This window comes from Centruroides sculpturatus, unplaced genomic scaffold (genome assembly GCF_000671375.1).
Source record: "Centruroides sculpturatus isolate CEXI.00-Female unplaced genomic scaffold, Cexi_2.0 scaffold2139, whole genome shotgun sequence".
Classification (NCBI taxonomy): domain Eukaryota; kingdom Metazoa; phylum Arthropoda; class Arachnida; order Scorpiones; family Buthidae; genus Centruroides; species Centruroides sculpturatus.
In genome coordinates, this window is record NW_019386469.1 from 4,337 (window position 1) to 18,767 (window position 14,431).

Below are 14,431 nucleotides of genomic sequence, written 5' to 3' on the forward strand. Positions count from 1 at the left end.
GTTTTAAATATTTATGCCGTTCTTGAATATTTTCAGACATATGGAATAATTTATGTAAGCATTTTAATGAATGACGACATAACACCTGTCGATACCGCCAACACAATAAGGCCGGATCCTTATTTGTGCGTAAAATCGATCGCCTTCTCAAATGACCAATCAAAATGAGATTTGTTATTATATTTGTGATATGATTGGTCGTTAGATATGATTACATAGAAGTCGAAATCTGGCCGAATGTTACGTATATAAAGCCGATAAGAAATTATCAACGGGATACATCGCAATTATGTTCGTATATTTGACAATTTCTCTTTTCATTACTATTACTTCGGCCGTTCCAACAGGTAAGTGAATACATTTTCAATTCGTACAATTGAAACCAATATATTAAATCAAAATCGAGTGAAAAATGATTTTACATTTTCTGCAATTGTTTAGGCCGAGAAGATGTTGTTTATCCATCCGTAGAGACATTAAGATCCGGGATAAAAAGGATCAAATTTAGAGCTATCGATCAGGATATAGATCTCAGATTAATACCGGCCGGTGAATTAATTTCGGACGATTTCGTTATTTACGAAGGAGATCACGAGAGAAGACAACCCACGGTAGATTTTTTTATATAACTCTTAGAGCTATCGATCAGGATATAGATCTCAGATTAATACCGGCCGGTGAATTAATTTCGGACGATTTCGTTATTTACGAAGGAGATCACGAGAGAAGACAACCCACGGTAGATTTTTTTATATAACTCTTATTTTATAAATTCAAATTTTTACCGAAGAATATGGTATAACACGTAGAGTTACGTACATGAGCTATTGTATCTAACCAATCCATTTTATATCTCAAGGAGAAAATTAAAAGCTTGAAGAAGAAGTTGTATAGAGACAGTGAAAAAGGAGCCGCTCTTCATATAGAAGAAGATGGTTTTACATCTATTGTAAGTTTATTTTAGAGTAATGTGAGGGTTTCGCGAAACTCGTCTGACTGCTAAAGTTTTACAGCACGGAATTATAAGTAAGAAGTTGAGAATAGAACCCGAGGAAACAATTACGGAAGGAAGGAGAGCGCATCGTGTTTTCGAAGTGGAAAATATGGAGAGAGGTCGAATTCGAACGAATGACGCCTGTATGTTATCGATGTTTCTTAATAGAAACTGGGTATTTTCTATGAGGCGATTGTAAATGTATATTTCTTTTGCAGTGATGATTCCTCCAGGGGCTATAAGAAATGTAACTGAAGCTGAAAAAAGATCAGGCATTTGCATCGTAGTAGAAATTGTAATTGTTTCAGAAAAAACTTTCACACATAGTTTCGGTGGAAAATATGATGAGACTGCAGAATATTATCATCTCCGTTATTTATATGTAACTATTACTCAGGTAAATGAGAAAAATGATTACGTTGTAGGAAAATTTTGATAAATTTCTTTGGAAATATCACACATTTAACAATTACAATATTAAACTTTTCTTGTGTAGGTGCAAAATTTAATGGACACTATGAAATTGACGTTAAAAGTACTTCTAATTGGAGTTATAACATATGACGTAAATATCATTAATAAGTCATATCTACTAATTTATAGAAAGTTTATGCAGATCGTGTCTGATATATTTACAGAATACCAATGAAGCGTCTTTTATCCAGAAGAGTGCTATTAAAATATGTCCTAATTATCTCGACTCAGGAGACTTAATAGAAAATATGGCTGAGTACTATAAAAATGCAAAAATTCCGTTGATCGATGAAGCTGATGGAGTTATGCTTGTAACACTGTAAGTGTACTGACTTAATATTTAAAGTTTCTTACCGTACTGTACAATCAGTAGGGTGAGGCAGTCGCCTCAGGCGGCAATTTCGGATTATATATTGAAATTTTTATTCATTACAATGTACAGNTGTTACACATTTTAGAAGTCAACCACTTTGAACCCCATATCTGCCACACCCTTATAGCTATCGAGACACAACCAACATAGTGCACGATGGGAGACATGAGGCTACTACCGCACACAAACACCATTCATGTGCGATGTGTAGTTTCGGCTGCAGAGTGAAATATAGGCACACACACGTCCATATATATATATATATATATAGGTATATATAGATACAGATATAGATTATATAATAGCAATCTTATCGTTTTTCTCACATATAGTATAGAAATCTGTAATAAGTTACATAATGCGATTATAATAAAATATTCATTTTAATTAATCCAAAATACGTTAAAATATGAAAATAATCGCACAAAATGTATTTATTTTTTTAGAAAATCTAAGAGAAACGGCGCTTCCACCGCTTCCAATGACGACACGCCACTGAGCATAGGGGAAGGTGGGGCAGGATGAAAAGTTATAAGATGGCAACCACTTTAATGAGAACAATAATTCTTTTATTTTCGGCAACTACAACATTTGGTAATTTATTGATATAATGCCAAATTTAATTTTTGAAAAACGTTTTTAAAAACAAGAAAATTTAATATTTTAAAATTATACGTAAGCCTAAATGCACCATCTTGCCCCACCCGTGGGGTAAGATGGGATTATTTTTATATACAAGAAAAACAAATTAAGATGGTTAAACTGTCGTTTTCTTTAATATTGGCACAAGAACAACGTGCCCATTTATCACAACGGCTACATTTATTATTATTTTCCGAATAAATAAATATAAAAGTTTGAACTTACTCGTATTTACTTTACCAGACGATAGTCACTTCGCGCATACTCAGTTTCGCTATTTTGTAAGCAGACGATATTTTTTTCCATGGAAAAAATTTTTATTTCGATTGTTATCTCGCATTTTATTTCTCGTTAAGATAGTATTTAAATTAAAAAAATGTTTTCACAAATAAAATAAAACGTAAAAACATAAATAATAAAATAATACAGTATATACTGTATAAATTTATTACAGTTAGATATGATTTAAAAGTGAAATATTTCATTTTCTATAAAAAGATCATTTTTAAACTTATTATTTTATATATTCGAAAAAATGATATAGAATTATCAATGACGACGAATTTAAAACTAGTTCGCTGCACTATATTGCGGTGTCTCTAGCCATCGGCAGAATTCGTGGCTAACCTTGGGCAAGATGGGGTACCCCGTCTTGCCCCAACGTGCACTTTTCATACTGACTGCAAACACGGGTCAACTTTATTTCAAAATTAAACAATATCCGGTCTTAAAGGTTACTTCGAATACCATAATATATTCATCTAAAAGGTAATGTAAAAGTTCGCAATGATGCTTACTTTGTAGAAACTTTGTAGCGGGCGTAAAATTAAATGAAGTATTGCCGAAACGTGGAAAACTGTCTTACTTCCAGAGAGCGATTCGGACGTTCTCTCGTCCTGTAATCCCTTTTGAGGTTGGCATTTAGTTCCCCAAATAACAGCTAGATGAAAGCGCGTTAACCGCGAATAAACAGACTTACCACATGGTCCCATCTTGCACCACCTTCCCCTACTGCTCTGGTAACTATCTCAGGGACGGGTAAGTGCTGAGACTGAACGAACCGTACAGTTGAGCCACTCCACAGGCTGACTGAGGCTTAATAATTCCCGGAAGCCAATCTAGTACGTCAGGCACCACGCTTTGTGTATCCTGTATTTACTATGTTTTCCAACTTGTATACTCCATATATATATGTTGTAAATAAACTGTAAATATTGTCTATCTTGAGTGTGGAGATGTACTTTCAACGAACCCGAATCAAACTATATGGAGTCGTGATAAATTTGGCAAACCAACTCAACGAGACGAAGTTTGGGGAAGAAACTTCACTGGTACCGTCGGAGGCCTTACACATGAAAAAGATTTAAAAGAAATATTTTTCTCTAATCCTGTAAGAACAGTAAAAGTATTCTTCATTGTTTTTTAATCTTTCTCTAAGCTTTACTAATTTGATTAAAAAAAAAACAAAAAAATATGAAAAATTTTCGACGAACTCTACGATTGCCTGCTGATTTTCTTCGCCAAGGAAGATTTAAATACTTGAAACTAGTAGCAAATTTCATCTTTTACTCCTGTATATTTATATTTTGATATTATTACTAATGTTTATACAGTATATTGGTTATACACTAAAGTAAAAAAATAACAAATTTATTTTGAGATATAAAGAAATTGAAACTATTATAGCAATATAAATTAATACTTAAAATGCAATCATCATCTAACTATTGTCCATCTTTCCTTCCTTCCTTCCTTAATGGTGTTAGATGAAAATCAAAGGTTTATGTTTTCAAACGTTCTTTTAAGTGGTCATCCAAAGTTTGTGCAAGGCCGACGAGAGGGGAGATGATCACGAAAAATTCCCCGACTCCGGGATCCACGGGGGACTAAATATGAGAAATAGCACGAGGAATTTGGCATGCCAAACTCCTCGTGCTATTTTTCGCGACTTTTTTTTTGATTATCCGGTATAAAGAAATTTACGATATACGATATTTAAAAACATACGTGTGCATCATACTTGTAATAAAGTAAAATAAAAACACATTTATTTAATTTTTCGATAATATATTAAAAATATCAATGTTATTACAATCATAATCCAGTAAGAATTTTAAGAAAATATACAAGTAATTTGAAATCTTTTAGATAATTTAAATTATAAAATATAATACAGATAAGTAAGAATTTAAAATATAAATAATAAAATGAAATTATTGTTTCAGAAATGTTTATTATATTATTTATATAAACAAATAATAGTATCCTGATTCACTGGAGAATCAAGGAAATGCTAAGCACTAAGATAATCCCCCAGAAAATATTTAAATAGTGAATTGTCTTTTTGATCTTGAATAGGATAACTTTTAATTGAGGCAATCGCTCTAATCTTGCAAATCAATTTTAGAATATAGGATATTTTATACCTATTATTATCTAAATTAAATAATATTGGGTTATTACTATTTCGAGTTTAGTTCTAACTACTGATTTCTATATTGGCTACTGAAACTCTTATTGCTAGACAAGTCTAGTAATAAGAGCCTCAGTAGCCAATAAAGCAATTACAAAATAATATCTATCTCTATTTATATTTTAATTATTTAATGTTTATTTAAATTTTCTCTCTCTTTATTTGCATTCTGAGATAACTTTGGAAGTATATAGTAGAACCAACGATATTCCTTTAAATATATTTGTTAAAAAGGACCATCAGATATTGAATTGGATAATATTTAATCAGAAAGTTCTCCCAATCTCTCTCTCTCTCTCTCTATATATATATATATATATATACATATATATTTGTATATAATAGTTTCAAATTAGTCTAATAAATGGCTTTCTTTTTATAGTTTAAATTAACGTTTTTAAATTTAGCAAAAGTAAGTCAACTTGAGTTACATTATTCAAGGTTAAAACTAATTTTTTTCATCAATATTCAAGTTAAGAAAGACATTATTAATCGGCTAAAGAATATGGCCCGGTGGTGGTGAAATCGACTCTGAAATTTTAAACCGAAACCTATCAAAGTATAGAAAAGCAGCAAATTCTATAGGAAAAAGCCTAAATAATGGTTAAGAAATGAGTAAAGAAGTCTATTTGAAAAGAATTATGAATTTTTATTTATTCAAACGTAACCCAATTTACATTCAGACATTTATTTAGTCTCACTACATAGTTTCTTCGAACATCTGCTAACGGTGTAGATGTCATTAATGCACAGGTTGTTTCTGTTCCCTCTTTCATAGCTTAACGTATTTGCCTAACGAGACGAAATAAACGTATGGATTTAAATGGGATTTTTGTTTTAAATAAAAAAAAATCCATAAATTTTATGTTTCAAATTTATTTCTATACCATTATAATTATTATGCCTTTGTGTCTTCTATTTTGATTTAAAATTTATCTTGTATACTAGTACAATATCAATTAATAAGACTTATTATACTGGATTTATGGATGCAGAAACTTTTACTTATAGATCAGAAATAACACTTTTTATTTAATTCACCTGTTTTCTGCGTTCTCCAATTCTGCATAAATCCAGTATAATAAGTCCTGTTAATTGATATTGTACTAGTATACAAGATAAATTTTAAATTTTTTATTTCTATACCAATTTGTTAACCGTTACTTCTATTTTACACGACGCTTTTTATTAAAGCAATGCGAGTTTAAAGATCCGAATAAATTGCAATATTGGAATTCTTTAGCTGAATGGCACCTTTCCTTACTTGAACACCAAACAAATTACTTTTAATTATTGATTGATATATGAGATATTGAGCTGTAACACTTTCTTTACTCATTTCTTAACCATTGGGCCATCCTGTATAAACAATGAACAAAATTCAGAAAAGTTAAATGTTTATTTTTACTTGAATAAACGAACATAAATAGATTAATTCTTGGTTTTGAATATGATATAAGGAGGATATTTTAAATCATATCGCCACGAGTTCAACTAGGCCTTTAATGGCAGCGAATGAGTGTTAAGGGATAGGGCCCAACTTATCAGAGACAATCTCTCCGAAAAATTACTAAGGTTTTTCTGCCTCACGGATTTTATCAGGGTCTTCCAGAGCAGGAATGCTTTAATCGCTCGGACCAACCTTCCATCTGTTATATAACTTAATAATTATTTTACATTTAAATAATTGAAGTTTAGTAATAATACAAAAAAAATAAAATTTTTAAAATATATTTGTTAATACCATAAAAATTAAAATTATATAAAACTATTTAATAAATAAAATTTTGAATTGTTTTAAATATTTATGCCGTTCTTGAATATTTTCAGACATATGGAATAATTTATGTAAGCATTTTAATGAATGACGACATAACACCTGTCGATACCGCCAACACAATAAGGCCGGATCCTTATTTGTGCGTAAAATCGATCGCCTTCTCAAATGACCAATCAAAATGAGATTTGTTATTATATTTGTGATATGATTGGTCGTTAGATATGATTACATAGAAGTCGAAATCTGGCCGAATGTTACGTATATAAAGCCGATAAGAAATTATCAACGGGATACATCGCAATTATGTTCGTATATTTGACAATTTCTCTTTTCATTACTATTACTTCGGCCGTTCCAACAGGTAAGTGAATACATTTTCAATTCGTACAATTGAAACCAATATATTAAATCAAAATCGAGTGAAAAATGATTTTACATTTTCTGCAATTGTTTAGGCCGAGAAGATGTTGTTTATCCATCCGTAGAGACATTAAGATCCGGGATAAAAAGGATCAAATTTAGAGCTATCGATCAGGATATAGATCTCAGATTAATACCGGCCGGTGAATTAATTTCGGACGATTTCGTTATTTACGAAGGAGATCACGAGAGAAGACAACCCACGGTAGATTTTTTTATATAACTCTTATTTTATAAATTCAAATTTTTACCGAAGAATATGGTATAACACGTAGAGTTACGTACATGAGCTATTGTATCTAACCAATCCATTTTATATCTCAAGGAGAAAATTAAAAGCTTGAAGAAGAAGTTGTATAGAGACAGTGAAAAAGGAGCCGCTCTTCATATAGAAGAAGATGGTTTTACATCTATTGTAAGTTTATTTTAGAGTAATGTGAGGGTTTCGCGAAACTCGTCTGACTGCTAAAGTTTTACAGCACGGAATTATAAGTAAGAAGTTGAGAATAGAACCCGAGGAAACAATTACGGAAGGAAGGAGAGCGCATCGTGTTTTCGAAGTGGAAAATATGGAGAGAGGTCGAATTCGAACGAATGACGCCTGTATGTTATCGATGTTTCTTAATAGAAACTGGGTATTTTCTATGAGGCGATTGTAAATGTATATTTCTTTTGCAGTGATGATTCCTCCAGGGGCTATAAGAAATGTAACTGAAGCTGAAAAAAGATCAGGCATTTGCATCGTAGTAGAAATTGTAATTGTTTCAGAAAAAACTTTCACACATAGTTTCGGTGGAAAATATGATGAGACTGCAGAATATTATCATCTCCGTTATTTATATGTAACTATTACTCAGGTAAATGAGAAAAATGATTACGTTGTAGGAAAATTTTGATAAATTTCTTTGGAAATATCACACATTTAACAATTACAATATTAAACTTTTCTTGTGTAGGTGCAAAATTTAATGGACACTATGAAATTGACGTTAAAAGTACTTCTAATTGGAGTTATAACATATGACGTAAATATCATTAATAAGTCATATCTACTAATTTATAGAAAGTTTATGCAGATCGTGTCTGATATATTTACAGAATACCAATGAAGCGTCTTTTATCCAGAAGAGTGCTATTAAAATATGTCCTAATTATCTCGACTCAGGAGACTTAATAGAAAATATGGCTGAGTACTATAAAAATGCAAAAATTCCGTTGATCGATGAAGCTGATGGAGTTATGCTTGTAACACTGTAAGTGTACTGACTTAATATTTAAAGTTTCTTACCGTACTGTACAATCAGTAGGGTGAGGCAGTCGCCTCAGGCGGCAATTTCGGATTATATATTGAAATTTTTATTCATTACAATGTACAGTACAACTAAGTAAATAATTTGTTTAGTTGGTTTCCTTGATAATTTTTCCATGAAAATGCGCCAATTGGCTCTCTATTGTTTTCATTTTGCGCCGCACCGGGGTGCAATGGCGCTGATATTTTTCAGGAAATTAGACAGGAAAGAATTTTTTCTAGTTCTCAATTGTATTCTGTTGTTTCTCTAGAATCGCTATTAGCTAGAATCTTAGCAAATGTTAGCATTCTATAAAATATTTGCACAAAGCAACTGTAGTAAAAAATATTATCAAAATTTGACCCTGTTACAAGTCAATATTTAAGAATCTTCGCATTAGCTAAGTAAAGATATTAAAAAAAAAAAAAAATGAACCATAGTTGTCTAATGAGACAAAAGATTCGAAAGACTATTGTTGTTGTTATTATTAATGATTGTGAATATTGTAGTATACATTTTAGAGACTGTACCCGATATCAACAGAATCAAGCGAATGTCTTAGGTTATTCCAGCAAATCTCTGAACATTTATCCTAAGCTGGTATTTATTAGACTATTAGCTGATAAAGATTCTGAAGTTATTTATAAAAAAAAGAAAAAACTGTTAGAACTTAATTAACTGTATAAAATTTAATGAAATAAAACAAATGTCCACTGAACTTCAACCCCTTTCCTACCCCTTGTACGACTTTGTCCGACTTGTCAATCCCCCTCTCAGGTCCGTGCGATAGATTTTCTCAGTATGATGCAAGTCTCCGAATTGTCACCCCTTACGGTGCCACCTGATGCAGCAGTCTCTCTGTATCATAGCACGGCACTGTCCTGCTCCTTCCCTTCCAGTGTGCACGTCATTGACGAATAACCCCTTATCAGCAACTGCGAAAAAAGACGGCAATTTTTGGCTCGCCGGCCCTGTGTACAATAACTATTTATTTATTTTCTAGGAGACCAATGGCTGACGTTTATAAGAGAAAGTGCGATTTGGGCACAATTGGTAATTTAAAACAATGTTTCCTTCAAAATCTTTATTCATATAACATCTCTGTTGATTTATTAAAAAATATTCCATACAGGAATAGCTTATGTAGGTTCAGTTTGTGATAATGGATACAAATATGGCATTTCAGAAGACGATGAAGGCAATTTCTACGAATATTGTCATACTTTTGCTCACGAATTGGCTCATATGTAAGTATTGATATTTCCAAACTATTAAGAATTTTAAGAAGTGATTTAAAAGAAAATGTTTCTGTAGGATCGCATGTCCCCACGATGAAGATTCTCCCGTTTCGTACATTCCTGGTAATCCGGGAACAGTAGAATGTAAATGGAAATACGGATATATTATGAGTTATGAAACAAACGAACAAAATGGAACCAAATTTTCTCCGTGTTCGAGAGCATGTGTACAACAATTCGTCAGGTAATTATAAAGCATTTGAAATAAAATCATTATGAATTGAAAAACATGTTTTTATAATAACAACTCTGTAATTAACAGTTTGTCAATGGCATCTTGTATTGTAGAAGAGTGCTAAGTAAATCTTTGTTGCAGTTATTTTGAGAAAATTTGGCCAGATAATATTATTTTTCTTTAACGATTACTTCAAAGAAATGTGAAATTGAGTTAAATAAAATTTATTAAACGTAAATAATTTTGTGGTTAATTATTTGTATTTTTATTAGCGTTTCACATATGTGAAATATGTTAATTTTTGATTTTTTTTTAAACATAATACACATCAAAAATTTTAAATTCTATATATATGCAGCTTAAATTAAATAAATTTGATTAAAATCTTTTTAAAAATTAATATGACTACTACAAAATTAGATTAATTAATTAAAGCAATTCAATTACATTTGTAACACAATAGAAAAAAGTGTTTGATAATGTATAAATGAATTTTAGAGTAGTTCTAAGTAAGTAAGCGAACCAATGACTTGATCTGTTTTATACGAAATGGGATACGTTATTCTTCTTTTTACGTATTTAATTGCTACTTAGAAACATCCATAATTATTGCAAGATGTAATATAATTTCGACTGGCAGGCAGCATAAACACGTTAATAATTATATTATATTATAATGATAGATAAATATGCAACATTAATTTATATTTTAAATCATCTTCCTTCTAATAAATTAATATTATACAGTCAAAGTTCAATATAACGCTATCTAGGTAGAGTGCTAATTAATGATGAGTGATATTTCACCATTAAATGACAGCCGTGACTCGTGATTGAGTTAGTTTAGAAAGTGTGATCACTACATTGTTGATTACGCTATTAACAATAAATGACCTATCTTTTTGTTTACCTGTGAAAATCGATCAGACGATTAACATTTATTAATTCATTAAATCCGCGCTGATTATGTGTAATTTCAGGACAATTTAGCTTTAGTTCAACATGTTCAAATTTCAAACTAAATTAAAAGTCCAATTCGTACTTAATTATATTGTAGAGAAATACACGAAAAATCAATTCTTCTTTTCTTTCTGATTTACGGAAGTTAAATAACTTCAAAAATTCTAAAACATAATATCAATAATGAAATAAAAATCAAAGTTAAAAGGGTAAAAGCAAACCCACTTTGCAGAGAAAACACTTTATTACATTGTTAAGTCCCCTAAATGCATTACGCCAAAAATATTAGGCCTCCTCAGTAGGGTTTTCAGCATATAGTTCAAACTCCGACAATATTCCTTAATGAGTTTCCATTCTATTCTTCTATCCGGGTTTATATGGAGACTCTAGTACAGTTATTAATACAACAATGATGAAAGATAGGAGAATTATTAATTTTTAGTCTTACATCTGCTAAATGTTCCAACAATCTAGTCTTGAATTTTCTCTTTGTTTCACCAATATAGAAACTTGGAATATTACATGTGCATTCGAGTCTGTAGCCTTTTTCTTCTAATGGGTCCTTTTTAATACTTTATATAACCATTAGATCGGATAACCTATTATATTGAGTTGGAGCCAGTTTAATTAAATTTTGATTAAGAATTTTATTATATTTTACATATATGCCTTTCATATATCTAATATGTAGATTTCCTCTAATTTCGGTCCAATTAATGAACGCATGGAAATGCCATCAGTTTTCTTTTACTGTAAAATAATTATTAGCCAATGCAAAATTAATTAAATCTTTTAAATAATTGGAAACTCCATACTTATATAGACTCTGTGTAATCATATCATTATTGATAGAAGGGCACATTGATGTAATATCCAAGCTCATTAACTTATATTCAGGCAAAATGTCTTCTTTTTTTAATTTTGATATTTAAATCGTCTGCATTTTTTTACTATGTATTTTGAATTTGGAATAACCTGTAAAGACTTTTTAATAAATACTTCTAAATTATATAATAACGTAAACTTAACATCAATAATTGGTCGGTACTTATTCTGTTTATGTGTTTTAATTCTAATGTTTAATTTAGGAATCCTTACGTTTTCCTTAAGAAGTATTTCTTTACTTTGATGTATCGAGATGTAGCCTTCATTTACTAATTTCTTCAATTTTTTAGATAGCATTCTTGTATTTCGATAAACGGATCTCTTAAAAGTTTTTCAAAATGTCTCTGTGATATAATCTCCTGTCTTCTAAATCTTGTAAGTTTATTATTACTATTTGATGTGATTTGTCTGCTTTTATTAAGCAAAGGTTATATTTTTTAAAGAATTTTTTAATTCTATTCTATTTGCCTATGTCGTATCTTGCTTTATAGTCAATAATACTGTATAACCTTTCTTGGCATATTTATAAATTGTTTTAAATAACTATTTTAAATAAAAAGTGTTAAAATTCTCATCATTTAGAAANTTAAAATAATTACAAATTTAGCAATCTTTGATTATATAATTAAATTACTGTGGTTTATTAAATATATATTTAAAAATTCTATTTAATTTATGTCACGAAAGTATGACTGGTGACTTCATTAATTTTAACGATTTATCTTATGTTAAGTAGTAAATGAGAAAGTAGAAAGAATTTGGTAAAAATTTTATTAGAATGATAAAATCGTACATAATGAATGATAAAGTTTAAACAGATTTTGAATTTTAGAATAAATTTATTGCAGAAAATAGAAAGCAGTAGACCAAAAATACCTAGAAAGAGATTGAAAGATCAGATTAAAGATAAAATAGATAAAGACTAGAAGATGATCTACGAAGTAAGATTTGGGAAGACAAAAAGATAGAAGATTTGACTACTTTGATCCAGTAAAGTATTGGAACAGATTTTTTATTACTTACGGTTGATCATCGTCACTTTATATTAATTTAGAAAATAATTTTTAAGTTAAGAAAAGGTTAGTTACTTAAACCTATTTGCTTTGTTATATTCTCCGAGTTTCAAGCAAAGCATATACTGTATATGGTAAGCGGCGAAACTCTATTGTTAAATTCGTCGCTTGATGATATCAGTTCCCTCTGGTAACAGTTGTGTAGACTCGCTCATTGCCAGGTTATACCATGTGTTCGTGCTATAACCTGGTTATGCTACAGGTTATACCAATGTATCTAGTAATGGTCTGTACAGACCATTATTAGTTACATTGAAAACGAACTTTTTTACACAAGAAGTTTGTATTTCACCAATATGATGTTTTATCTCTATTTATTGTATGTTTGCAAGCTCTATTTTACCTATATATTCAACTGGAAACCGATTAAATCCATATCCCAAGAAAGAAGAAAGGATTTTGATCATACAGCAATTTCATTTGATTGTTGTAGGCCTATATATATATTTAGTTAAATTACAATTTATCGTAATGTTGTTAAAATTTGGATTACGAAGATATAAGGAAGTATTCTTGAACATTTTCGTACATATAATTAGACCAAACACGTCTCTACAGTTAATTTAGTTGTTTAAGTAAATTATTTAGTTATACTGTTTACTGGTATTTATAATTATAAATATCAAAAGCTAAAGTAATATCAATATTAAAAATTTATAATAGTTCCTCAATTTTTCAAGAATTATGTAGAGAATGCGGTAAATACACAAATTATAAGTAAAAATAACGAGAAAAATTGTGTATAAAATAACGGAAAATATATTAGTTGATTGTTCCTAAATAAGGTAATTTTTTTATCTGTATATCAAATTATCATCTTAATTAATTTGCTAGAAATATATTATATATAGATATAAAATTATATTAATAAATATGTTATGTAAATTATAAACATGTATTTATTTTTGTTGTATGTTTCTTATAGATTTTAACTCATACATTGAAATATTGAAAGACCTGGGGAAGGTAATATGATAACGGTTAGATCGATGTAAACTTTCTCACGCGATAGGTTTAATATAGGATTATTAAGTTTAGGTTTAATTTAGTTTGTAGTGACTTAGGTATAAGTACGATTTGTTAGTCATTCATTTGTATACTTTTTATATTTTTGATTTATTAAATGTTTTAGTTTATTTTATAAATATGGTCTGGTTAATGTTCATACTTATACTTATTCAGGCTATTTGCGTTCCTCGTACTCGAAACTCCGAGATAACGCGTGTTAATCCGCGTGTAATAAAACTGATTAACTGGTGTCAAAATCCTGACGTGGATCTAAATCTCAAAATTTGGATCTCTTTTAAACGCCCTTAAGGCCATCCTTTGACTAAAGACCGGATCTCTCGATCCGTGAACTACAGAGAACAGATCTCATCGATCTGTGCTGTTTAAGTGGTACTGTACATCAATTCTAAGGATCTGTACCCCCGGCTAACTCACACATACATTAGTAATCAATTAGAATTTTTTTAATACTTGACAAAATATCATCAAAATTGCTCAGCAGACCCAAACTTTAATGCCCTGGAAGCGTAGAAACATTTATTGGGGTAGAATACGCTTAGATCAGGGATGCCTATCATACAAAACAC

The 14,431-nt window shown here is 30.1% G+C and overlaps 1 protein-coding gene across 1 annotated transcript; it reads left to right on the forward strand.

Moving 5' to 3' along the window:
- Positions 1-206: 206 nt before the first annotated feature.
- Positions 207-10,159, forward strand: LOC111615080 (venom metalloproteinase antarease-like TtrivMP_A). Its single transcript, XM_023356468.1, has 19 exons — positions 207-347; positions 442-611; positions 860-949; positions 1,014-1,137; positions 1,213-1,391; positions 1,491-1,559; positions 1,633-1,788; positions 6,787-6,875; positions 6,970-7,097; positions 7,192-7,361; positions 7,482-7,571; positions 7,636-7,759; positions 7,835-8,013; positions 8,113-8,181; positions 8,255-8,409; positions 9,449-9,498; positions 9,578-9,692; positions 9,760-9,927; positions 10,006-10,159. Exons 1-19 carry the CDS (start codon positions 290-292, stop codon positions 10,040-10,042), a joined length of 2,220 nt encoding a protein of 739 aa, XP_023212236.1. The 5' UTR covers positions 207-289; the 3' UTR covers positions 10,043-10,159.
- Positions 10,160-14,431: the final 4,272 nt, after the last annotated feature.

Coding starts and splice junctions, on each gene's coding strand:
- LOC111615080 (XM_023356468.1), top strand. CDS start 290: ATGTTCGTATATTTGACAATTTCTCTTTTCATTACTATTACTTCGGCC. Junction 950..1,013: donor AAGATGGTTTTACATCTATT/GTAAGTTTATTT, acceptor AAAGTTTTACAG/CACGGAATTATAAGTAAGAA. Junction 1,138..1,212: donor AATTCGAACGAATGACGCCT/GTATGTTATCGA, acceptor TTTCTTTTGCAG/TGATGATTCCTCCAGGGGCT.